General features: G+C 49.6%; 1 protein-coding gene across 3 annotated transcripts in view; it reads left to right on the top strand.

Annotated features, from left to right (window-relative positions):
• The window catches only part of LMF1 (lipase maturation factor 1), a 181,113-nt gene that overhangs the window by 100,913 nt on the left and 53,188 nt on the right, over positions 1 to 27,012 (top strand). For all 3 annotated transcript variants that reach the window (XM_035339731.1, XM_035339732.1, XM_035339733.1), the window contains one exon: positions 18,671 to 18,838. In XM_035339731.1, coding sequence (XP_035195622.1) covers positions 18,671 to 18,838 — 168 coding nt within the window. The remainder of the gene's footprint in view (positions 1 to 18,670; positions 18,839 to 27,012) is intronic.

The following is a 27,012-nucleotide window of genomic DNA, read 5'->3' as shown; positions in this document are numbered from 1 at the left end:
AAACTCACAGAATATGGTGATGTGCTTGTGTCACATTGCGAAAGTGGTACTGATGTGGTTGCAGAAGTCGGGGCCGTGGTCTGTGTGGGTCCTCACCACGGGCTGGGTACAAAGCCCCTCCTATCCGCACAGCCACCCCGCACCTCCTTAGAGCCGCCTGGATTTTTTTTGCAGGAGTCCGTTTTCCTCCCAGGAGCAGCAGCCGATGTTAGTTTTTCCATCTCCACCGGGAACCACACTCGTTAAAGCCGTCGCGGGGCGGGCGGAGCGGGGGGGATCCGGTTCCTTACAATAACACCGCGCGTCGCTCGCAGCGGGCACGGCGTTGGGGCGAGCAGAAAACATTGCCCCATTCAGGGCCGCCTCGGGCTGCGCGAGGCTCCCGGTCTCCTTGCTGCAAGCTGACACCTATTGGCACGCTCTGCACAAAGAGGTCCCTAATAATTCGGAGTTCTCTTTGAATGCAACCAGAATAACAACACCAGCATAATTTTTACATTCTTACTAGCTTCTTTGTGACCTGTCTGGGGCGCCTGGGGAAGGAGTGCTTCAAGCACTGATTTACCCCTGCTCCTCTCCCTTCCTGGGCTTCTTTATCTCTATTTATTAATTCAACCACGTCTTAAAATCATTTGGAATGATAGTTGCTCTTTGCTTTTCCCCTCAAAGCTTACAAGAACAGGTCACTGATTTTTTAATATTTTTTTTTAGTGACACCGTTGAGTGTCCAGGCACCCAAATTGTCTTGGAAATCAGGTAGAGAATAAATTGTTGTTCCTTTACAGGTGGGGCGATGCATTTCTAGAAGCCAAGACCAGGTCAGTGAGTGGCTGAGTTAACCTGCAAAGCGCCCTGGCTGGGTGTGTGCAGAGAGGGATGTTGCAGAGGACTGAAGGAGTACCAGCTTGGTACTCTCTTAGCTGAGGAGAAGTCTGTGTATGTACAACAGCTCTTACTTTGGTAGGGAACATCAGAAATACATTTCTTGTGTGCCACGTACTGAGAACCTCTGCTCTGGGATAAGACTATCCGGTCTTTTTATTATTTATTAACTGGACAATTCTCGTTTATTTCTTTATCCACGTGGGATTGCCTTCAAATAATCAACCGCAGAACTGTTTATGTAGAGAAACTGATTTGGGTAGTTCTAATGCCTACGCTGGCAGCGAGGCGAGGAAGTGGAAAAAAACGGTTGAGCACGGAGGCATCATCAGAGGGGCAGGGATGGTGAGAGCTCGGCAGCGTTCACGTCCCAGGCACATCTGCTGAAAGACAGCGACAGACTGAAAAGCCTTGTCAGTACTAAAGTGGTCCCGGTTCTGCCTTTGTTAGCTTGTGCCTGGTCTCTGCGACGAAGAGGTTCGTAACGGTGGGTACCAGTTTAAAAAGAAGCAATATTTAGCAGTTCCTAACTATTTTTTCCCCTAAATATGGAAGGAAATTGTTGGCTATGAAGAACTAAAACAGCACTTGCCATTAAAATGTCTGAAGAGTTTTACTTCCTAGCTTACTTATTTGTAAATTTTACTTTAATTAGAGCATCGACTTGGAAATGTGTTAATCAATAATACATAGGTCCTCGCAACTCTCTTCTTCTTGTGTTGCTGCATACTTTTAATGCACCGAGCTGCTTGTGTGGGCGAGAAGCTTACTTTTTAAATATTTTATGGAAGGCACAAAGTCTCAGAGGTGTTTTATGTGGCAAGCTAAAGATGTAATTTAATAACAACAAATAGTTGAGGGGTTATTCGGGGAAAGTTTGCCTCTGTGCAGAAATGCTGAAGAAAGTAATGGAAAAGCCAAATTACCTTTGTATGGCACACTGCTTTCTGGTGCCCCCCAAAATGACAAGGCAGTGGGTTTATTTCATTTGACAGCTCTTCTTATGGTAGAGTCTGATGCTAAAATCTTCGTTTTTACCAGCTGGCTTTCAGCAGCACGTGGGGTAACCAGTGTGGGACATCCCTCGCTGCTCCCGCAGCTCACAGGAGCGGCTTCCAGGGCAGTGCAGGGCGTTCTGGGCATGATGGTACTGTACTGCACTTAAATAGATAAGGATTTTTTTTTTTTTTTTAATCTTTACAAAGCCTGCGTGCCAAAAGACTTGCTGAAAATTCAAATTTCAGAAATTAAAAAAAAAAAAAAAAAAAAAGAGGAAATCTAATGTTTTAGAAGTCTCTATAGAAAACCTTAAAATTGCTTTCTGCTCCCTCCAGCTCACCGTGGGCTTCTTGGCACTCAGCTAGAAAAGAAGGGGCAGGCTGCAAGATCTGGCTCTTCCTCTCCTCCGTTGGCGGGAGCCGATTCAGGGCTGGGTACCTGGGCACACAGCAGCTGCTTGGTTCGGGCTGTGCCTTCGTCTCCCTTTGGGCTGGAGGAGCTGCTAGTCGTGTGGCTCCATCCTGCACTGCCGTGCTGCCTGGCTTGAGGTGCAGCTCCTGGTGCCGTCCTGTAACATAGCTGCGCTCAGCAGGAGGAGGGATTATCAAGGAAATGTAAAATGATGCATAGCACAAGTGGCATGAAATGTCATTACGGGAGAGGCAGTGAAGAGGAGAGGACCAGAGAGCTCGCAGACCCCTCTCGTGTTCTGCCAATAGTGCTGCTGATCATCTTAGGCACGTCACTTTTTTGTGCTTCATTCCTCTGTTAGCTTATAAAGCATCTGTACCAGGCTTTCTGCTCTGATCCATCGCTTCGGCATTCAGTGCGATCGGGTCCCAGACACGGGCAAACGGCTACGCAAACAAAACCACCGTTTTCCATGCGCAAACACACGTGGCACGACCGAACGGGGCAGCTCTGAGCTCACTCTCACCTTCTTGTTTGCTCTTTCTTGGCAGTGGTATTCTCGTGCCCGTGCTGTGATGTTGGGAATAATCGTAAATTGTAGGCGGCGTTAGTGACAAGTGTGGCCCGTTGCACGCTTGTGCGCAGTTCTGGGCGGCGGTGAGTGGCTTCGTATAATGGAGCTGCATGGCTTCGCTCTGCATTGCACACCAGGATTGTTTAAATTCTTGGGTAGGCAGAGACGGGTGTGGGGGCGGCCTCATCTCAGCGTTGCTCTTTTGCTCTGGATTTCTTGTGGACAGTTGCGTTCGCTTTATTTTGTCCTTGATTTAAGTACAGCTGGAAAGGCAGCTCAGGCCGTATTTAATAACTAGTCCTTCAACACAGAGAGGTGCAGAAAGTAATTTGTCCCCCTGCCAAGCACCAGAAAGAATGGGCATTTTGTTCTTCGCTTCACGGTGATTTTACCTGGGTGTATTATGGAAAGAGAGAGAGGCTTGTGCTACTGTTACTCTGCACGCTGTGTTGATTTATTGAAATTGGACCCTGCAAGTGTAAGTCGCAAGGTACGTTATGACATGGAATTTCTAGGAGAAATATACAATTGGTCTGGTTATTATTTTTTCCCTCCGCCGTTCACTTGGGCATGTTGCCAGCTTTTGCACTAAGGAACAAGATTTTAAATTAGTGTTGAATTTTAACACAGTGCAGCTTTGCCATCGTGTTCCCAGCGCTTTATTGTAAAGCATCTGAGCTCGTGTTCTTGTTTCATCTGTGCAGCTTTTCGTTGTGTGCGGTGCAGTAAGGTCTCAGCTCTCTTCTGCAGTGTCTAAAGCAAGCCTTGCTCACCTGCTCCGAGAGGGACAGCTTCCATCCCATGTTCAGAAGAACAAATTCAAAAGAAGCTGCGAGCATTGACATTGTCCCACCCTCTGGCCTTGTCCTCCTGGGCTGAAAGTGTGACTTCAGCTTCATCACCCCTCTTCCTTCATATGCCTGCGTGAGTTGCAGATGCCTTTGCAGGTGTGTGCACTTTCAGGTAACCCCGATCCTCATACGGGAGATCTTGCCCCAAACATTCAGGGGACTTGGCAGTGGCCACCCTGGAACACCTCAAAACCCAGCAAAACACTAAAAAGCGCATGTTTTAGGACTTTTATTCATACTGAGCTGGGAGGGAGCTTGGCAGCCTCCTGGCCCAGCCCCTGCTCACACAGGGCGTTAGCAGGCTCGGGAAAAGTTGGAGAACTTGCTCTTATTTGGGAAATTCTTATGTCATTGTTGCAGCAGCTCGGCATGCTGGCATTGCAGAAAATGCTTTTGACCATTTTACTCACAAGATTAATGGTGAAATTGAATAAATTTGTTGGGATATCACAGCACTTTATCTCAGGTTTAAGTGAAAGCACATGGGGAAGGCAGGAGGAGCTTTGCTGGGTGTTTTGTAGGGCTTTATTTTCATTGATTTGCTCATATTTCTGTATAATTCCCTATCCGCTTCCAGGAGCTGATAGAGGCATTACAAATGCAGCGGTCTGAAAATGTAAGGATTAGCAGTGGCGTGTTCATTACAGGAATGAGGAGGGTGCCAGCCCTGGGTCTGGCCAAGGCAGCGAGGAATCACCTCGGGCAGGCGTTTGCTCCTGCTCAGCGCGAGGGTGAGCGCCCTTCGGCGTGTGAAGCTGCTGGAGGAGGGTCCCATTCGCACACTGCGGCCACGCATGTAATAAAACCTGGGAGATTTTCAGCTCCACTTGGTGAATTATGTTCTCACCTCTTTGTCTTTCTATGAAGATCATCGCTTTTAAAATAATAAACGTTCTCGAAGGAGGAATGGGCCCGGGGTGGCTGAGCGCTCGCCTACGTGTGGCAGCCAGATGTGCGCTGGCACTGGCAGAGCCTGGAGGAGGCGAAGCCCTCTAATATCTCGGCATGGCCTAATAAAGTGTGCAGCGTGTTGGTTATGGAAAAATTGACGCAGATGAGAAAACCACAGGGAAGGAGTTGTTTGGAGACATGGCGCTGTGTTATCCATTTCGAAGATCTGTAAGAAGAGTAAATTCCCTGATAGCAGCTCTGGTCAGTTGGCTTCATCTTGATCCGAACTGAAATATACATTTAAAAAAATTCTTCTCTTAATACTGCTAGCATTCATATATTTGTTCATATTTAATTACTTCTAGAGCAAGAAATTCAGGTTGAGTATTTTGAACTGAAATCATCAGGCTTATTTTGTATCTCCTTATTAGAGTCTCCAGTTTTAAGTTACTGACTGGGCAGGCTTCAGCTCTCCAGTCTCGCTTAGTACTCAGCAAACCTGGTGGGGTTACATTGTGAACGAGACTTGAATCTGTTCCATTAACAAATTCTCAACAACTGAACTTGGGATCTGAGCATTGCGGCGCTTAGAAATGTTGTGGATTTCCACTGCGCTTCACCATTAGCGTGTTCCTGTTAATTACTGTCCTGCACAGTTATTGATGATATCTGTGATCATCAAGCTAAAGCACTTCAACGGGCTGATGTTTCTCCTTGGGAAGCATATTTGCTTCTTGACATGTGCAGTAATCCAGCAAAACTTCAGCACGTGCTTAATTTTAGACCCCCAGTGCTCATTTGCCACCAGATGCGGACCTGCGCCACGGCGTGAGCTCAGCAAAAGGCAGCATCGAGGCGGTACGAGGCGAATTTCGGGGACGCACATCGGGCAGAGAGCTGGGGCTGCTGGAGGGAAGAGACCACAGCCACTGGGCACAGGTCCTCTGCCATGCCCATTTTCCTCTCGTGCAGTTTGATCAACGGGAAGAATCTGTCTTCCCTCTCCGGTGAAAGATCAGCTCCCAAGTAATGATGTCCAGCTGTACTGACAAAATATGATTGCTCATCAGTTTGGTTGATGACTTAATCTGGGGCTGATTAGCATCTTGGAGACAGTCCAGACGATCAAAAATGATGCATAATTTTGCTGCGGGCCACGGTTTATTTAACATTTGAGCATCCTCCCGGCTTGCGCGTAGGCACGGGCGGGGAAGGGGCTCGGCGGTGCAGGAACCTCAGCTGGTGCCACTCCGTGGGGCTTGGCTCTCGGAGGCTGGGTGCCCTGGTGTCCTCCTGCCTTCGGAAGAGGCTGGCAGTGGCGGTGGCTTTGTGGCACCGGTTTGTGGGTGCAGAGGATGGCACGGGGCTTCGCTGTTTCACCGGGCTGAGCATCCCGTGCTCACCGTAGGGCATCACTGCCAGCAGGTCTGTGCCATTAGGGTAAAGATAACCCATAAAGCTGACAAAAACCCTCCCCTTTCCCCCAGGAAAACACTGCGTCCTTCAGCATCCAGATACATTTTCCATTCCTCCTCGCAGCTTTGGCTTCGTCAAAACTTCTTTGCTGCCAGCTGCCAGTGAGGGCTTTCGGTGCCAGAGGGGGGGTCCCAACTTCTGGGGCTGGGCTGGGACGGGGCTGCAGAGGCAGCCGGGCAGAGCCTGGCAAGGGTTAAAGCCCGAGCAGGGCCGCTGGAAGGGTTCAGTTGTTTTACATTAGGACGGGGCGGCCCTGGCTGCCTGACGTGCTCTGGGACCCGGGGGCCGAGTCCCCAGTGTTAAATCTGCGTAACCGATGCCGTACAACTGGCACCAGCCTTGACCACAAGTGGCCGTTAAAATAAACATCCCCGGGCTTAACTGACAGGCAGACTCAAGGAGAAACAGGCCTGCATGACGGGGAATATTAAATACCCCGCGAGAACCTAACTTCATCAGACAAACGCTCCCCCCGCCCCGCGGCCTCAATGCGCGCGCTGTTCGGGGCCGGCGCGTGTCGCTCCCGGGGGGCTCGCGGCCGGTGCTGGCGGTGGGGAGTAAACGGGAGCCACAGCGGGAGGGGGTGGCTAAAAGCATGGAGACGGAGGGAGGATGCCCCAAAAAGCAGCCCCTCGGGTAGCCGGGAGCTCGCCCGGGTCCTTGTCCGAGCATGGGGTCGTGGCCCGTCGAAGCGCAGCCCCGTGGCTGCCGTCCTGCCCTACGTGGGCTCCGGGCTCGCGCTCCGGGACGTCCGTTGTCATTAGGAAAGGAGGTAAAAGGCTTTATTAGAAATGAGGCGTTTGGCTTGGGACCACGGTCTTATTTATAACGATGACTTGTAAGCCCTCCAATGCAGGACAAGTGTGAGGGCATTATTACGTCCGTGGGGACAGCGGAGTGACACATTTATTGGGTGGAATTTATTTGTCTACGGAATTTTATTTTATTTTTTTTTAGAAAGGCCTAGAAACAAGCTGCACTTACAAAACAAGCGAGGCGATTACCCAAGTGCAAAGCTTCGCAGAGCTCAAGGCAGAAGGGTTTGAGTGCCGAGCCATGCGGGTGGTGCTGGCGGGAGGGCCGGGGCGCTGGGTGCGCTGCGCTCCCCGCCAGCGAGCGGCTCCAGCACGTGCTGCTCAAAGGCTGCTCCACTGCTGTGCCGGAAGGTAAACCCCCAGAGCTGTTAACAATGCGCTGTAGAACTTTCCGTTCCTACATTGTGCTTAGAAATACGGGTAATTATTATTTTTACCCAAGGAAGGCCTTGAGCAGGATGAGGGCGTTTGTAACAAACACGCTTTTATGTCCCAGTGCCCAAAGATGTCCGTCTCCTGCCTTCAACAGATTTTAAGGTTTAAATTTTCTATCAATTTCACAATGTGTGTGTGTCACTTCCCAGCAAATGGGCATGCCTTTGCAAGAAGTCGCTGTTTTAACCCTTGAAATAGAATTGTTTCCAGAGAAGAAGATGCACCGCTTAATGACCGCAGAGGTGCGGCTCATTGCCAGGAGAGCAGAGCTGGCGGTGGGATTCACCCAACTCTTTCAGGAGCTCGTGCACCAGCTCCTCATGGCATAGGGTTTTCCTTGTAAATAGTTTGATTTGTCCTAAAATCTTTCAGTCTACAGCCTTTGTTACTAGGGAGAAACCTTCAGAGGTAGATTTGCTGAGCCTTTGGCTGCATCTCGGGACCAGCTTCTTGTTTCTCCTGTCTCGCTGTAAACCCAGAGAAGAGTTGCTGGTGCAGAAGGTGACACTTTCTGGTTTCCAGACTTTGGCAGATTTTGTTTTTCTTTTCTTCCCTAGGAAACAAAGGGATTATTTTAATTCCTTGCCCTGTTTACAGTGTATCCAAGAGCTGTATGACTTCAGCTCTATGGAAATAGTTAAGTTTGTAAAATACTGTGGACAGGAATGGGCAGAGTTATCCTGGTGTTTATGCTAATGTAGTTTCTAGAGGAAAATGGGAATACACTATACCACATGTTACTTTATCAGCTTGGATTGAAGTGGCATATTCATTTTGGGTTAAAAAAAAAAAAAAAAAAAGACATACTAAATCTTCAGTATAAGCATGCAAGATCTGTCAATAAATTGGAAAATAGTGTGGCAGAGTTGTCAGGCATTACTGCTGAAAAATGGGATCGCAGAACACACAAAACAAGATGAGAATGTGTATTAGAAGTCTGTTTCAGTATCTAACGCAACAGGGTGAAGTCTTCAGGAGCAGAGATGTCTTCTGTCTGCAGAGGGGTGTACTTTTCAATACAGAACAAGAGAGTGGCTCCATACCTGGGTTTTCTCAAGTCTCAGGGACTTTTATTTTCAATTTTGCCCTTCATGCTAAATGCTAAAGAAATAAGAATTTATTAATCTGGCTTCTTGCTTGCCTTTTGTGTGTTTGCTGATAAAATGACGGGAGCACAGAGAAGCAGACTTTGCTGATGTTACTGCAAGAAATCCCACACCAGGGTTATTCAAAGGCTTTGTGGTGGGACTGCTAGGCAAAACATATATTTCCTTAATGATAGCCATGCATTTTTGTACACTTCTAATGGAGTGAAGGATCAGTTTATTTTTTTTATTTATTTATTTTTTGGAAGCACTGTTTCCAGTTACATTTTTTGCATTACAGGAAGACATGGCAGTTCTTTGTACGTGCATCTGTGACGATGGGAGCTGACCATCTTCACCCTTTCCAGCCTTGCAAAAACATCCGAGCAGTGCGATTGCCAGTCACTGTACGAAGGGGTTAGGTCTTCAACCCAGGTCCCTAAGGGGATGTCCAGTCTGCTTTTTATCTGAGATCTCTTGAGAGTGTGTTTTTTTGTTTCATTTCAGTGTGAAAGTTAAATTTTACATAATTTTCCTCTTTTCTGACATGGCTTTTAGTCTTTTCAGTAATGCCCAGGTGACTCGTAGAGCTAACCAGCACAAGGGCACCTTTTACTCAGCCCCTTTCACTGGTGAGATATTTCATTTATAATAGCGACTGCTCAAACCAGGTGGTTGGTTTAAATGCCCTTACTTGAAGCAGATGATGTTCAGCTCTCTCTCTCTCTCTCTGGTATAGTTGGAAAGTTAAACTAGTCAGCCTGTGACTCTGAGTTTCCCCTCCTTCCCCTTGAGTTTGATTTGGCGTGGAGTGAAGTGGTGTTCCAGTTCGGAGAATTCAAATGACCATCCAGGTAGCGAGTTCCTAATGGCACAATTTACCCTTTGTGAACACATTTTATGAAAGATCCCACTGTTTGTCTCTAGTTGTAACTCTCCTGCATGAAGAAAAAAAAAAAAAAAAAACCAACCCTGTAAACGTCCAGGCCGCCAAACTGCCTAATCTAAACACAGGCACGAGCCATGGGCTTTGCTGGCATTCACCGCCCTCTGATTTTGCCCATGTGTTCCTTGGCCTGGTGCTGAGCGCCATATTTACGAGCATACACAAAAAATAAAGCCCTCTGAAGGAGATACGATTCAGGTTTTAGCACTGGACTTCTGAAAAGGAAAAAAAAAAAAGTGAAATAATGAAGGCCTTCGGGAAATCAGCCGCAGTTCAGCACTGTGCATGGGTGTGGTGAATGGTAGGTTAATTCCAAATTCCTGGGCTCTCATCAGCAGGCATAGCACTGGAAAGATGTTCTTGTACCCTCTCTAAAGCAGCAAATTTGTCCTTCAAAGAACATCCCCTACAAGAGAGAACGGACCGCTCTGTACAGCAATGGGTCTCAAGTGTGGATGGAAAATGGGCACTGGCTGGCTTGGCAGTACCTCGCAGTGTGGGGCTGCTGCGCACAGAGAAGCAGATCACTCAGAGCTGAGAACCCTTGAAAAATGTCCAGGCTGGAGCCTGGACACCCACAGAAACGGCTGCCTTTCCAGAAGGGTTGGACCTGGCATTTCCTCCACAGCTGGCGGCTTTGGAGGGCTCGAGAACCGCCAGCCTCCGTGGCGCTGGCGTCCTGCAGACGGAGCCTCCGCAGGGTAACGGCCTCTGCTGAGCCCTGCCTGCTCAGAAAGCGAGACTGCACGTCGTGCCTGCCTTCGTGTTCGAGCAGGAGGCTGTCCCCCTTCTTCAGGACCATCCTTTCTCTGCAGCTAGCCAAGAGCCAGGGCTGCTGCCGCCGTGGGGGGCACAGAGGCTCTCCCAAAGCAGTCTGTGAGCGTGAGGATGTGACTGCAGCAGCACTGGGGCAGCTGTCTGCAACGAGGTATTTTTCCATCCTAGCTGACATCTCAGGAAAGCCCTTTGCAAGTGAGCTGCAGGAGGCTGTTGAGCAACAGACAGGAGCCCTGTGGTGGCTCTTGGTTTGTGCGTCCTTGTCCTTGTTACCCCGATAGGCAGGGGTCAAGCTCTTCCATTTCCCACAGCAGACAGCATCCTGGTGTCCAAAGCTCACCGCTCATCTGCGACATCCAGGGGCTACAGCAAACCAGGGAATAATTGGGATTGTAAGCACTGAGCTCAGCAAAGCATCTCTGCTGACAGCAGCGCTGGCTCTGTGCTGTCTTGCTGTGCTGTGCTGACCAAGTAGCCTTTCACTTGCAAAGCATTTTAAAAACACATTAATTTTGACATCATTCCATGGCTGTGTTGTCAACTAGAGAGTGCCAGGAACTGTTTGCTTAAAGGGTCAGAAAATCCCAGTTCACTGAAAATGTTTTCATAAAGCTTTGCTGAGCACATTACTCAAGCCTGGATGGAACTGGACAGAAATGCAGTCTCTAGACACGTTATAGCCCAGGGGTGAAGGCCTGATATGGGATAAGGGAAGCCCATCCCAGCATGTAGGCCTTCTTGCATCCTTGATGTACGCTGGGCTATTCAGCTCTGCTGGTGATGTGGCTGTTCGATTCTGGGGATCTTCGAGGTGCTGAAGATCTCAAGGAAATGGGTTGTGGGGCCTACAAGGTCCTATTTGGTCCCAACTAGAGTTAGCAGCATGGAAGGTGCTGGTCTCTAGCATGGCCCACACTCTTCAGCATGAAATATTGGCATCCTATCCTTTGAAACATTTTATTCTCAGGCAGAATAAGGAACTGCATGAGCCTTAGTGCTGGAAATGTTAACCGCCATCTTCCTCTCTACTGGGTAGTGGAGCCTTGGGTCTCACGGTGATGATAAATGCCTGATTTGGTGTCCCAGCTCCCTGTTTTGTCTCCTTTTGGCTGTTTATCCTTGGGACATGGCAGGACGCAACCCATTTGAGAGACCATGGGACAGAGTAGGTGCTGCCCCTCGCCTGATTTGCCAGGGGTACCCGGTGGGAGCTGGCAAATCCACCAGCACGCTCACGACCAAAGCAATCCTCTGTCCTCCAGGAGAAAAGACCAAACGAACCCCAAAGTAACATACACTGAAAGAAAATGTAAAATGGCAGAGGTCACATGAACTAAGCAGAGGTATTTTCTAGCTGTCTAGTCTAACGTTTGGTATCATTTTTCTCTAGGATTACAGGGGCTTTCACCTCATAAATTTGTGCCTGTTTGAGGTCGTTAATCTTTCTTTACATGTTGCCTTGCAATTTTAGAGCTTTGCCACCATCTGGGATCACATTTTAAATGGAGTTTCCACTCAGTACGTTCCTTTTCGTGAAATTATTTATATATACAGAAATATATAATAAATATATCAGGCCTGGGTTGTTTTTAAACATTTTCAGTGCTTTCGCAAGGGCTTACCTTGTGTGGAAAAACTTGTCTTCTCTAATAGAGAGCCATAACAGTGACCAATTAAAGGATCACATTTGCAATATGCTCTTAAATGGCAATTTAAAATATAGGTGAGCGACCTGCCTCGTGATCCGCGGGGAACGTGAGCTCCATCGGAAAGCCTCGGGCTGGGAGCGCACCGCAGGGCTGGGCAGTCCCGGAGCAGAAGACGTGCCAGGGAAGCCCCATCCACAGCAGTTCCCTGGGGAAAACGGGGATTTTGGGGAGAGATTGGGACCTGGGGAGGGGCAGCCCCTTGCCTCAGCCCTGTTCCCATTGGGACGGGAGCTTCTCGATAAGCGTTTATTGCCTTCAGCTGCTGTTTCTTGCAGATGTGCCCTTCGGTCCACTTCCCAAACCTGGTGTGACCCAGCTCTGGTGCTGTTCCTAAACTGGGTTTTCCCTCAACAGGGGCACAGAGGAGGCGGTGATGACCCACAGGTGGTAGCACCAGCTTCTTCTTCTGGCCCCCACCAGAGCCAAGATGTCTGTTCCAGCCCCGCTAATTATTTTAAAGGGATGTTGAACAAATAAATAGCCTGAGCAGTTCAGCAGTTCCTTGTGTAATTTTAGCTCTGGACCCTTCCAAGAATGTACAGAATAAATAGGTGAATCTGTAATACATCCACAATTAACTCTATATACAGCAAGCAGCTCGGAGGCACGCTATGTCGGAGCAGTGTCAATAAACAGGTATGCTGTGGGCCGTGGAAATGTGGTCTTTATTATTGGAGGAGGATAGCTGTGACCAGGAGGTAGGGTGCAGTCTGGAAAAGCAAACAGTGCTGCTATAGATCCTTCTGCCCCCGCCCAGCTCGGTGGAATTCAGAATCTGTCATTTACGTGTACCCCTGGTAAAATGCAGCCCTCTGAGCCAGCCTGCTCCTCGCTCGTGCTGCTGTAGATCGGGGCTGACTCATGATGAGCAAAGCTTGGCTTTGTAGCTAAATGTCACAGATGTGGCAGGAAGGTTTCACCTACGCTGGTGACTTTGCAAGTGCAACTTTGTGAACACAACAAAATTCCCCGGGATATTTTATAACGCAGAGGCATGAAATTGCACAGCAGAATTTTCTCCCAAGACCCTTTCCCCTCCGGCATCTGTAGCCACATGTGCAGCCATCGTTCCCCAAGAAACCCAACGCCCAGACGTGAATCATTTCTCTGATTTTTCATGCTTTTAACTTTTCATTGCTGAGGCTTCGCTCAGCCGGGAGAAGCAGGGACCTGTTTCAGCTTTGAAAAACCTTAGACAGAGGGAAGGCTGGGGAAAGGAGTTAAAAATGAAACAGCAGATTTATATATATAAAAAGTAAAAATATATGTTCTACATCTGAAGTTTATTTAGGTCCTTTGGGAGAGTGGCGCGGCACTACGTCTCTACTAAATTGCCAACATTTTATGGTCGTGCTGGCACCGAGTCAAACACACATCTCCTTGGCTTGGGTTGCTGTCTTGAAGCAGGCAGATTCCAGTATGTTTTTCTATGAACTGAATATTTCTATTGACTGGACAAGGGAAGCTCTGCCCAGCAAGAACATATAGGTAACTTTTCTTTTTAATACATCTATCGAGATTTAATTATTTTGATGTTGTGTTACTGAAGAGCCGACCCCTTGCAACCCACCCAGACATCAGATGTCTGTGTTTTAAGAGATACAACTTTTTAATTTTTTCTTGTGATTTCATTTTGATTGGAAATTTATTAATAACTGTGAAGATTTCAAAGGAGCTATTTTTAACCGATTAGCTGCTGTGTTTGCAAGCATGTTAGTAGCATGCACATGGAGGCCTGTGTGCACGCATGTAAATATAAAATACACGCGGCACAAGTTACAGATGGGACTTGCACAAGAGGCCGAGCAGTTTGCTGCTCAGTTTCCTTTCTAAAGCCGTGCCTACATGTGTATCTTTGTGCAAAATTGCTGTTGTTCATCCATCAAGTTGGTCGCGCATGCAGCGCGCCCACCACAAAGCCTCTCGGGCCAGGAAGCCGCAGCTCTCTGCGATCTCCCCGTTTCACGCCAAGGTGGCTGCTCACCGCGCATCGCGAGAGCCGCCCCGGCCTCACTGCAGACACGTGTCTTCCCACACTTAGCAGCAGCTGTGAGGGACCCAGTTTATCTCCCTTCTGCTCGCTGCCTTTTGCTCTTCTGCACGGGCCTGGGAAGCCATTTCTGCTCAGGTTTTGGAAAGCGGAGCTTTGATCTGCAGATGTGTAAGGAGGAAGGGTCAAGATCTGAGGCAGAGTAGACTGGCAGAGAAACAGCCTGTTGGATCATGTTGATCAGATCACACTCCGCAATGGAGAACCCTTTTTCTTTTTTGGGTCCAAAGTACGAGAGAACTGAGAGCTTCTCTTTGAAGCCGAGAAGATGAGTTCATGCCTCAGTGCTTAGGGAAGCTGGAGAACTGTGCTTTACAGTTCATCTGTACCTTCCCCAAACCTTCAGGAAAATGTTTAATAATACTTCTCAGCCTGGCTTTCCAGGGTACTGCTCTTCTTCACACCTTTCTCTTTGCACCAAAGACTTCCTCTCTTTTGATCATCCGAGCCCCTGGTGCCTGCACACGTTAGTAAAGTGTCTGCTGCGCCAAGCCAGCCCCAGTTCTCTGGATGGAGCAGTTGCGTGTTCTCACCATTTATTCACGTTTGCTGTTCAATTCCTTCTCTTTTTTGAGATTTTTCTGCAGTTATGTGCACTCACATTCGAGTATTTTGTTTAGGTAGGTGCTTTTCAGTGCAAACAAATAATAGTCTCTGGAGTGTGTAAGATATTTATGTCTGCTTTGTTTTTCACAGAGCCAGATTTCTGCAATAGGTGCCCAGGGTGATATTTTGAAAGGCTGTCCGCAGTGTTGTTTTAATATTAATGCCAAGTATAATTCGGGTTATCTGAACCAATAGATAATCTGATTTTACTTTATATAAACAGGTCGAATAATGGATGTTTTGTTCACCTTTTTGAAACAGATTCATTCATAACTCGCTACTGGTTCTTGAAAGAGACCTTGTGAGTTTGTTCTGTTAAAGTGCTCAGCCGAGCGGGCAAAGACAACAGAGGCTCAGGAAGACGTGCTGCAGGTCACCAGGGAGTGAAGGAGGGGAAAAGTCCATCATTGCAAGGGACAGAACTCATGTGGTATGTCTCTGGCCTCTTCTTCGTTTGTAGTCTTGAGAGAACGGTGTCTCCCCTACCCTCCGACTTCCCAGTTGCAGTTCCTTGCATGGGAGTTTGGCTCGTGGTGAAGGTATAAAATCCCCAGCCCTGTTTGAGCAGCGGGTTGTTCAAGGACAATGTGGGACTTGTTTTCGTGCACATGTGTAGGAGAGCTTGGAGATTTCCCTCGGCTGGGATGGGGTATCTAACGCGGATTAAATGCTCTGTCGGAGTTTATGTAATGCCATACGAGTAAGGAGGCTGAGAGGAGGGACCGTGTGCATTTACAGTCCCCGAGAAGAGCATTTACTCTGGTGTATAATAGCCTTCTGTTGGGTTTTAGTAGCGTATAGTTTAGTAAATTAGGAGTCTTCAGGTACTTAGCACTTTAATGGTTCTCACTAAGAACATAATTAAACCATAGACCCCTTAGGGAGAAAAAACAGTTTATTGTGCATATTTTTAGAATCTGTTACCAGCCCTCATAAAACCTGGTAGATACAAGCCAGAGAACATGCCTTAGCTGGCAACCCAGAATTCATTTATCAACGCAAGCAGCCCCTGCCGAATATCGCCCCGAAGTCACACGTTACAAATCTGCCCTGTGAATTATGGAATTAATTTTCCCCAATCTTATTTCAGAACACATTTGCAGCGCAGTTTTTCTCTGGCTGCTGGAGGTGTGAGGCAGGCAGAAGGTTTATTATATTGCACCTTGCGTTGACACTTAAAGCCAGTTTTTGCTAATCATTTTTTTATTTAAAAAGGCTTTATGCTTCACAGAGGTACCCAGAAACGTGGCTTGTTGGAGACGGCGCTGAGCAGGGTCCCCTCTGCTCCGCTCCCCGTGCGCCGTCCTTGGGCTCGTTTGTTCAGCTGCAGCTGACCTGGAGCTGTATGTTTCTGCCCACATGTATCAGGATTTCGTTCTTCCCCATGCAAGGGATCTCCCGGCTGCTTTCTAGGCTGCTTCTCCTCTCAGGGCAGCTGCGAAGCAAAGCGCAAAGCTCAGAATGCCCAGTGAAACGAGCTGGGTGAAGAGATGCTGGAATGCATTTCCCTCCTCCCGGGCTGTGACACCGCCGCCTCCGACACCGACGTTTGTGTAGGAAACAATTGCACCAGGAAGGCATTCGGCACGCCTGCTCCCAGCAACGTGCCCACGCATGGGGCGATGCGGGTCCCGTGGTTAGGACAGTGGGTGCCGGGCACCCCTCGGCCGCGAGCGGGGTTTTGCAGCATGGCAGGTGCCTGTGCTGGGGCTGCCGGGGCAGCTGGCTTTCACACCGTGCTCTGGCTCCTTGCTCCGGCCCCGGCACCCCTTCCCGAGTAAACACGGCTCTCTCCCCGGGAAAGCTGCACTGCGCTACGCCCATGCTCGCAGCATCTGGAAGGCATCGGGAGGAACACACACGCGCAGCGCTCGCCTCCCTCGCCCTCCCCCTGCAGCCTTCCCACTCGTTGCTGAGACATGCGAGGCACTCCGCTAGCGCTCTGGTTTTGAGGTTTAGGCTCCAGAGAAGCGGCCGCGGCGGTGGGGAGGAAGGGCTCCTCGCCGATAGCATCCCCAGAGCCCTGCAGTGCCAGTGGTGCTCTTATCGAGGGCGTTTCTTTCCCTCTGTCAAAACAAATGCCAAGGAACTGTGCGTTACTTGTGGCGTGCCTGGCGCTGTTTTAGGCTTTCAGCCGTGGGAGCTGATGCTCGCTGTTTGGCTTATCTTGCCTGTCCTGCGGCATTGCCCCTGCTGACACCCTGATAATGTCAGTGCTGGTAATGGGAAGGATGGAAACGCTGTCGTGTCTGGGAGCGAATTATTAACCCACGCCAGATTCCTTCTTTGCTTCACTTCTCCTTTCCCCTGTTTCTACTTCAGGGCATGAATTAGGCCACAGCTAAAAAGCACAGCTGTGGGAGATAAAGCGCGCTAGATCCATCTTGCCAAGCTGGTCTCTTCCCAAGCAAGCCCCTAGGAGAAGCCAAACGAGCCTAAAACACGAACTGTCTGCTGCTTTCTATCCCTGCTGCGTGGGACTGGAGGTGCGATGCGCCTCAGTGCGATCACGTCGTGGGGTTTAATTGCATCTGCAAGCACGTGTGTGCTTGTGTGTGTAACACAGCCCCTTCTCCATGGTCTTGGGCACGAGTGCAACTCACGTGGACGAGAGCAGGTCCTGGCAGTGCCCCCAGCCTGCTGCCCACGGGAGATGGGACGGCTGGGCTGCAGGACAGCTCATCTCGGGCTAAACGTCACCACCTGTAGGACTGCCACCTCGTCGAGGTCACTTTTGCTTAATGCACTGGAGAAAAAAAACTACGTAAAAGAAGCCAAGAAAACAACCTGCCTTCCTGGAAAGGACGAAAGCATTTCTCAGCAATTCGGGATCGAGGTAAAAAAAAAAAACGACGACGAAAAAAAAAAAACCCTCTTGGTGAGCCTCCCCCAGGTTCTGGGAGTGCTCGAGAGCCGTCACGCAGGCAGATTAACTCGAACCAGCTCCCGTGCGGCGGGGAAGGGCCCTGGGTGGCAGCGGGGCCGCGGCCCCCCCCCGGGGTGGGGGCGCCCTGACCCCCGCCCCCGTGCTGGCCGTGCGCCCGCAGCGCTCCGCGACCCCGACACCGCTCCATCCGGTGCCGCTGTCCGAGGAAGGAAGGATGCGGTCTCCTGTCCTAAGGGGTTACAGCAGCCTCAAACCCGTAGAAAGCAACAAGTTTATTAGTCCCAGCTTTGCTAATAAGGAATTACAATAGTTGTGGGATTTGGCAGTGGAAGCGTGCTCAGTTGCCATGCATAGTACAATATTTTCCCTGTTTTGTTTGTATTTTTGATTTAACTACAAATAATTTAAAGATGTGTTGCGTCTCCTTCAATTAAAACTTGCCTCTTCATCCTCTCCGTTTTTCTGTCACAATTTTAAAACAATACTAATGAACTTGAGCTCGTCAGACACGCTAAGGTGAATTGTTAACTTCTTTCTTTTCTGTTTAGATTGCAGCATTTCTCAGGGTTGCGGTTATTAACATATCACGGGTTGTTTTCTTTGTAAAATTTGCAGCTTTATTGTACTGGATGGAAGATCTCCCAGCGTCAAAAATTTCAGGCGAATAGAAGAATAATATTGTCACAAGGCCAGCATGTAAATACCTTAAACCAATATAGCGTGTTTAGAGGAATTATATTTTCCTCTCCCGAATTATGATTTTGGAAGGCAACCCTACCACCACATTTATTTCAAATTTAAACATTTTGAAAGAATATCTCCTAGGTTTTGAAATCTGGTTTCCATTCCTGTCTCTCTTTGACCTACTGTGTGACCCCAAGAAAATCTTTTTCTCGGTTTCTGTATCTGCTCAGTTGCTTTCGGGGTCTCCAGCACTTCTGCAGAGTGATTTAACGTCGGTCGGCGTGGCGCTAAGTGCAACACTGCAGTATTAAATACGAGGGGGGTGATTGGAGAAGAATGTTTTCTGGTTGTGTCACAAAAATGAGAAAATTAGAACTCTTTTTTTAAAGATGTATTGGTTTAAAGATTCTTGGGTTTTGCATGAAAAAAAAAATCTGGATGAAGTAATTTTCTCTAAATGAAATGCTCGGAGGCAGAGAATGGTTCTGCTGTGAGCGAGCGTGGGGAATGAGGGCAAGGGGCCACGCAGCACCGTGGCTTATCCCAGTGGTTGGCTGCAGGAGGGGACTGACCCCGTGTCTTCATCTTTCAGACCCAGCCGGTGCCCAACCCCATCGCCTACTTCATGCACCGCTCGCCGGGGTGGTTCCATCAGTTCGAGACGCTCTTCAACCACTTCATCGAGCTGGTGGTGCCCTTCTTCGTCTTCCTGGGGCGGCGGATGTGCATCGTGCATGGCATCCTGCAGATCCTTTTCCAGGTGAGTGCTCCTGGCGTTGCTTTCCCCGGCCCCATCCCCTCCCAGCACGTCGCATCCTACAGGGGCGATGTGCCGGAGCGGGAGCGCTCCGTGCTGCTCTGTGCTGTGCTGCAGCCCATCTTTTCCGAACCAGAGCAGCATCCAGGGGAACTGACTCAAGGGGCAGGTCAAGAGTTCACGTTCGAGTGAGTCAGGATGATTCAGAGCTGCTCGCTCTTGGCCTTTGGGTAGCTTGCACTGCCCCTGGCGTGTTGCTGGGCTGTGCTGCCCTGGCCTCGGGTTTGATTTCCGTTCACATGGATGGCAGAGAAACAGCGCGGGACTAGCGCAGGGTCTGATTCTGCAGGGGTCAGGAGGCTGTGGATGGTCAGGACGAATACTTGCAATTTCTCCAAAAGTTACTTTTGATAGACATCTTTCTGTGTCCAAAGAGGTTTTTTGATAATTAATGTGTAAGGACTGTTCTTTATCGCCGAAAATGTTTGAGTAGTTGTTTTTTTTTAACAACCACCAGATTTACTGAGCCTAGGTTCACAGTGAAAACCATATCCTCAAAAATTACTATCATTCATGTTTCAGTTGTTTTTGTTTTTGTTTTCACGTTAAATAAATATATCTGTGCAAAACTTAGAGGCAAGAAGTTCCTGACCATATGCTTTCTGAGACCCCCCCCTGTTTTCTCCTCTCTGCCCCCGGATAATTGAAAGACCTCTCTAAAGCCCAGCGCCTTCCACAGCGCAGCTTTCAGCTCTTGCTTACTGCAGGCTTTGTTCAGTATCATTTCAGCAGCATGAAATTCATACGCTGTAGCTGTTACTGCTTCCTGTAAATACGTGTGATGATTAAACTGGAGAACAGCTTATAAACTATATTGTTAAACCACAAAAATGCTGATCAGATTTTAAAGGGCTGACATAAAAGGCGCGGGATTTGTGCGCTTGCAGAGGAGCCTGCTCTTTCTCCCGCTTCCCAAACACGTCCTGTTGTGTCTGGGTACCACCGGACACACAACTCGTAACTGTGCTTGCTCGGCACAGCCTTTGGCATCAGGCTTTGATGTGGTGGTAGCTGGATGAAGTAGCTGGAGGTCCCAGCGTCAGGGCAGAGGAGTGGCAGCTGAGCACCACAGCTGCGACCCGCAGAGGTGCCAAGGCCCCACTCCACCACACGCCGGTTGTGTTTGTGGCAGGCTTTGCGTGTGGTTTTTGCAGTGGAACTGGGAAGATCCCATTCAGCCCAGCCCTAAAATTGGACAAGCTGCCCTTCTGTTTCATTGATGAAGCAGAACATCCCCTGCTGGCTGCTGCTCGAGAAGGGAGCAGGGCGTTGAGACGGAGCTGATGGAAACGGGATTAGCAGATAGGCAAGTAGAAATCCTTCTGCACGTGGAGAAGCGTAGGGAGGGTGGCGATGGCTCCTTCTCAAGGCAAATAGACCCAGAAGGGACCAGAGCACAGCACGGTGAGCGGCCCCTCGGAAAACAAAGCCGTGGTGCCAAATTGCAGGCTTTGGCACGGCTCTGCAGTCTCAGAGCTGCCGTGCTCTGCTCGGTGCTGCCTTGACAGAAAAATAATAGCCTGATAGACTGAGACGATGCTCCGTCGTCTTCACATCTCTGCCAGAGGAGACTTTCATTATGTTCCTCTCCTCCCTGCCTCGGCTCCGGGCTGCCCAGGGCTTGCCCTGCTCCTGTGCAGGGGCTGGTGCTGAGCTGGGCAGCGCCGCGGCCACCGCTCCTCCGCGGGCCCCTACCGAGCAGCGCCATCGTTCGTGTGCTGGGGACGTGAGACAGAGCCACTGGGATCTGAAAGAGCCAACCACATACAATAAAGGCTCATAATGACATATTGTAAATGCATGCATCTAACCGCCCTTTAATTGGCGCTTTATTGATAGTTTGCAATTACTGACTTATTTCTATCATGAGGGGAGTCTGCAAAGGAAAAAAGGGACCCAGTGTAAAATGCAGCTCTGGTGCATTTATAGCATTTCAACAAAAACCTGTTTATTTAATATTTACTGCCCTTTTCTTCATTCAGAATGACTTTTATTGACAATACTTCTGCTCTGCAAAGGAAGCAATAAAGTTTAATGTTGATATACCACTTAATTCTGCTTTTCAAGATTTGAATTGACATTACATGCAAGTTTTATTGGACATTTTATAATTGTTATTGGAGTCATGGTGGCTAGGTTGAGTGAGTGTATTTTTCCAGATTCCAACTGGCCTGGAGAATATTGCTTTGTCAGGAGCCCAAAGAAAGTTGTGCTTCTAAAAAAAAAAAAAAAGCCACCCCCACGCCCCCAAGTGTGAACTTACTCTTCTTGCCCAGTTCAGGTTTGTAAGGAAAAAGGCTTAGTGAGCAGGCAGCGCGTTCGGAAACAGCCCTGCGGAAGGGCTCGGGCGCCACCGGCTCGGCTCGCTCCCCAGCCAGATCGCCAGGCGGTCACGGCCACCCCTTGTGCGGGAGATTTGGGTCTTAACGAGTGAATTTTGGCGCATCTCTGCGCCATCCCCTTCCGCTGCTCGCGCCGTGTCCTCGTGAGACCCACTGGTCCCAGGATGAGCGCCTGGAGCCTGCGACCTCCCAGCGTTTTGTGGCTTCGGGTGCATTGGTGCTGTTGGCAGAGTGCTCCTGCAAGTGGGAGCATGTTTGGGGTCTCATAGGAGTCCTCCATAACTTGAACTTGCAGAATTTTCCCCTTTTTGGCCGCTTTTTGATCTCGAGTAAGTTGAACAGTTTTACTTATTGCACGTATCTCAATATAAATAGACTTTGCTTGCAAAGGAAAAAAAATAATCCAGGAGTGGGTTGAATGCTGGCCAGTTCCCATTAGAAAAATCATCATTCGCTGTTGCTAACCACCAGGCCGGGGAGAGCTTTGTGATGTACAGCTGTGGGTGTAGCTTTTGCAGGACATCTGCAACCGGAGATCTTGATCAAATCGCGGCACCCGGAGCACATTTGCCAGGATCAAAGGTGAGCTGAGAGAAAATGTCATCCAAGATTTCACAGCAGCGGGGCCAGGCCCCATCAGCAGCTCGTCCCCGGCCAGGCTGCTCGTCTCCTGCGTGCCTGGTGCTCATCTTCAGCACCGGTGATTCCCTGCTCCCAAACGCAGGGACTCCCAGCCTCCAGTTTACATGGGTGAACTTCACCCCGTGAGGCTTTTTTCTTCCTCTCTGGGATCTGACCTCCGTGGCTTTCTGAGCCCCAGGGTTGTGCACTGAGCCACACCACGCGCAGGGGAGCCTGCTCAAAAGGTCTCAGCTGGCATGGAAGTACGAGCAGGTGATGGTGGCAAAGTCTCCCCCGTGGGCTGTATGCACCCAGAGCATCATTTTGCACGTAGAAAGAAATCTTAGATGAATGGCAGCCGATTACAGAGGACCTCCAATGTAAATATTCGGTATTGTTTCAAAAAAACATTTTCTAGCATTTACGGTACGTAGAAATCCAAATCTGAAACAGAAATTAAAGTAAATGGACGTTTAACTTTTCAGCATCGTTAGGGATTTATTGTAAGCAGGTGCCAGACTCGACGTGCCGAGCAACACTGCTGCAAATTGTCTCTGCCAGGAATAAGGCTGGAGGAGAGAGACGCACAGCTCGGCCCCTTCCCCGCTCTGTTCTGCACTGCAGCCCTGTAAAAACAGGCTGGTGAGAAAGGTCCAGGCTGAGCCACAGAAACCTCCAAACATGCCTGAGGTGGAGTTTGCCCACTGCTCGTATATAATCAAGCGTATTCGGAGTTGTCGCGAGTTCACCAAATGCTGAAAGCTTTCTGCTGCCATTTTTTGGTGGCATTCCTGGAGAGCGTGGGCACGTTTTGCAGCGCTGTGCAGAGGCAGGACCGCGTTCTCTGAGATGCTCAGGCCCAGAGGTTTAGGTTTAAACTTCTAGCAGTAGGGCTGGGGGTTCGGACACCCCCCCCCCCGGCCCAAACGGATGGACTTGTTTCCACTGAATATGTTTGGGTGGTGGCTGTTGAGTGTGGTGGTCACTAACGGGCTGGAGATGGAAGAGTTTGGGAAATCCAGGCATCTCCGGCCGCGTGGAAGTCCGTGCTTGTGCATGGTACAAGGCGGGCAGAAAGCAGAGCGCCAGAGCTTCTCTCTACGCCCTAAGGAGCTGCTGGTTTTAAAGGGCAGGAGGATGAAAGTGTGAATAGGGAGAGGGGAAGCAGCATGGGGAAGGCAGATCCTTGCCCCTGCTCATGAACCAGCAGCAGTCAGGGGTCAGACCCCGTCCCACCACACCTGTGAGAGCGCTGCTTTGTCTCTCCCTTCTCCCTGCGCTGCCGTTTCCATCCCCCGTGCGCACGCGCCCACCTTTGCGCGGCCGTAGGTCCGTCCCTGCGCTCACCACCCACGGCCAGAGGCGAGTGCGAGGGTCCGGGAGTGAAACCTGAGAGGGTGAACAAACAGCTCCGCGCTGCTTTGCGGGTGTTTCGCTCTTCTGCGGAGCTGGCTCCTAAAACCCTGAAGTTGCATGTTTTTCACGACGTCTAATGCGCAGCTTACACCAGCAAACGTATTTCTTGGCTCCGCAAGCCAGGCTGTAAAATTACACTGCTTGGCAAGCGGGTTGATGAGGGGAAACTAGAGGAAAGCCAAAAAGCGAGGAAAAAGCCACCTTGCCCCCGTGAGCTGGCAGGTAGCGCTGGGCTCGGCTGTGCGGGAAGGCGGCTTGCAGGGCCGGGGGCTGAGGTTTCCTACAGCCCTGGGGTGGTTTTGGCTGCGCCGGGGGGAAGGAGCTTCAGCATCCTAAAGGTAAAATAAATAAATATAATAATTTCATGTAACAGTAAATAGAAAGTGTAAAGCTAGAGCTGTTGGTAAAGCGGGGTCGTTCCTTTGCTTCCAGGATGCTGTTCTAGGTGAAAGTTCTACAGACATGGTTTGGGATTTTCGGGATGCAGGCAGAGCTTTAGGCCCTCAAACCCTTTTGGATTTGAATGGGATTTTGGGGCCTGATTCCTTCCCTGGGCCCTAACAACTCCTGGTGCCTCGTGCTGCATGGAGCATCCCGCGTGCAGCCTGGGGACTCGGGGTGCTGGTGCTGGGAGGAGATCAGCATGAAACAGGGCAGAAATGTCCCAAAAGAGCTGGAGCCTCGGGGCTGCCCCTCACCCTTGTCCCATGGAGGCTTGGTAGGGGGCTTAAATCGGTTTGGTCCGATGATGTGCTCAGCAGGAGCCCTGTGTAAAAGGGAGAAACGACAACGCCAAGAGCAAAGCTGAATTCCAGGCTTGTGGAAGGGGAAGATAAAACCCTCCGCAGCCAAACCCCAGCCTGATCCAGAGCACTGACAAACAAAGCTCTTGGGACAGCTCTCGGGGTCCATCCAAGGAGCTGCACGGGGAAGCGGCCGCTTTACGAGCTGGTGGAGGGCCAGGGGCAGGGTCCCTGCCAGCGAGCCCCCACGGCAGGAACCTCTGCTCCTTCCCCTTGGACAGGGAGCCCCGAACGCTGCTGCGCCGGCACCGCACCGAGACCCAGCCCGGCGCTCCCGGCGTCCCTGCAGATGGATGCAGCCAGGAGAGAGGGCAGCACAATCATTTTCCTGACTTTTTTTCTTTCTTTTTTATTTAAAGCAGAAAACAGTTGTTGATTAAATAGATATTTTCTGCCCTCCCTCCCCCCCCCCCCTTTTTTTTTTTTTTTTGGCTTGGACAAACCCCAACCTCCTAAAGATTTTGATGGGGGTGATCCTTTTCCCATCTCCTTTCCAAAGCTGTGCATGAGAAGGGAAGCATGGCTTTTTCCCCCCTCTTTGGGGAGGACCAAGCCCCCCGCTTCCAGCACTGCTGCCACGCCACAAGATGTTAGAGGGATGAACTACCCCTCCAGCCACACACACGCAAATTAAATCAGGCTGTTGCAGTGCCACAGCTGCAACACATTGTGTTGCTAACTTAGGAGGTAGCAGAGGTCACAGCAGCAGCCCAGAGAGAAGGAACAAAAATTAAACAGCTCCCCCCTTTCCTGCAGAAAGTGTCTGAATCCAGTGTTTGTTTTCACTTGTCAGATACGAGCTTGGTTTTGTTCTTTTTCTTATGCTGGTGTAAATCAGATGTGGCTCCAGGAGGATTGCCAGGGTTGCACAGTCCCACAGGTTTCATGGCAGAAGAATCAGGTCCTTCGTTTCTGCTTTAATTATGCACCTATAGGATATTTGCACTGCTCAGGTAGTTTTTTCTTACTGACACAGCACTGTGTCACGACCATACGAACACAGCACGCATGCAAATAAAACCACTGCCCTGTTTGCCATATGAGCTAGCCCAGGGCTGCTGGCTGGTGGTAGGCAAGAGGCAGAAAATCTGGGCATCCATCCTGCAGTTCAGCACGTGAGTAAGCTTGCATGAAGACCACAGGCAGTATTTCTCCTCGAGTTATCCCCAGGCCAGCCCCGATTTCACTTGCAGCGGACCAGCTCCGTGGAGAGGTCGGGTGCGAGGTCCCCGCGGCGGGCGGTGGGTGTGCGCTCGTTGGGCTGGGGCACGGCGGAGGAAATTCAGCGCTCCCCAAAGTCCAAATTCTGTTGATTTTGTTGTGGTTTAGAAAGAAACAACAAACAGAAAACGTCCCAGGAAAATTAACAACAGAACATTAGTTTGCTGCTAGGGGAGAAACGGTCCGCTGGAAAATAGTTTTGCAGCTCAGTTGTTTAAAAATCTGGTTTGGACTCGGGTCCGAGATGGAGGATACAGGGAGAGCATTTGAAAAGGTTGTTAGGAACCTGGAAGAACCAGGCTGGGACTAGAAAAGTCTCTCGGCGCCGCTGCAGCCCCGGGTCCCTGGGGCTGGCACTGTGCGCCCGTCCTCGAGCAGCCAGCCCTGGCGCAGCCCCAGCTCTGCTGGTACCACCAGCAAAACAAAAGGAATGGGAAATCAAAGGAGTTACAGGGCAGACTCCCTGCAGCATTTAAGCCACCTTAAATTAAATAACAAGTTGTTAAAAAAAAAAAAAATCTTAAGCAGGCAGAGCTCAAACTATTCAATCTCTCCTATATTTGGTTTCACATCCAGCTTGATAATATCTGTTGCGAGGCAAGGCTGCCATACCAGACACAAGAATACCAGCACATACCACCCCAGATCAGTAAATAACGCTGCTCATATAATGGTGTCTGGTATTAGTTAGCAACAAGTTAAGTTCTTGCATTTTGCAGTAGTCAGAGTGACTTCGAAACACTTACTGTTAGCCATAGGAGTGCATTTAATTAGCTTCTGATTCAGGGGGCTGGGGGCTTTTTCTTTTCTTTTCTTTTCTTTCTCTTTTTTTTTTTTTTTAAATCATTAAATAAAGTGTCACCCCTAGCCAGTGCTGTAAACTCTATTTTGATTGTGGCTGCAATAACCCCTTTGGGCGTCATTCAAATTGTACTAAACAGTTTCTGGAGAGCACTGGTTTCTCTCAAAATAAACCAAAGTCCGGCTTTGACAAGCTCTAATGAAAAACAAATTGTTATATTACTTAGAAAAATAATTTGAAGGAAGTCTGAATTAGTTGTAAAGGTGGAAAAGGTTCAGCTACTTGAAAATAGAAATTTGGAAGGTATTTATTTTAACCATTAAGCCAGCGGCCTTGAAATACAGCCTTGTTTGTTACAGAATGCGCCTAACGAGAGACATGAATCATGCTGTTAATCAGTATGGGAACTTGATTAATTGGAAAGGGGACCGTCAGTGACTCCAAAAGGCGGAGTCGCCTGGCAGCAGTCTGACACGAAGCCCTGGAGCTGGTGTGATTTACCATCAGTCATTCTGCTGGCACTCGGAGGGAAGCTTTGGAGGGATCCCACAGCCTCGGGTTTGCGGGTTGTTGTTTTTTTAAATTGAGAATAAAATGTGGTTCTTTGGGACGCTGTCAGCCTTTGATTTTTGGTGCCTCCGAGATCGGTTGTCCAACTTGCAGCGAGCTCGGGGCCTGGCTCTGCACGGAGGAGGGCCCCGCTCCCCCCGGCAGCATCTTGTCGGGGTGTCCCCCGCACCTTTGCTGCTGGTAGCAGCCTTGCTTATCAACCCTGAGAGGCAGCTTGGACACCCAGCTATGAAATCACATCTGCATGGGAGGCCCCAGCGATGGGAAGTGCTGCCACGGCTATAAAATCGCAGCAGGAAGGCCCATGTTAATTTTCGCTGTTGACTGGGGCCAGGAAGAGCT

Source organism: Oxyura jamaicensis, chromosome 14 (genome assembly GCF_011077185.1).
Source record: "Oxyura jamaicensis isolate SHBP4307 breed ruddy duck chromosome 14, BPBGC_Ojam_1.0, whole genome shotgun sequence".
In the NCBI taxonomy this organism is placed as follows: Eukaryota; Metazoa; Chordata; class Aves; order Anseriformes; family Anatidae; genus Oxyura; species Oxyura jamaicensis.
The sequence above is the reverse complement of the archived record's forward strand: the minus strand, read 5'-3'. Positions and strand labels throughout refer to the sequence as shown.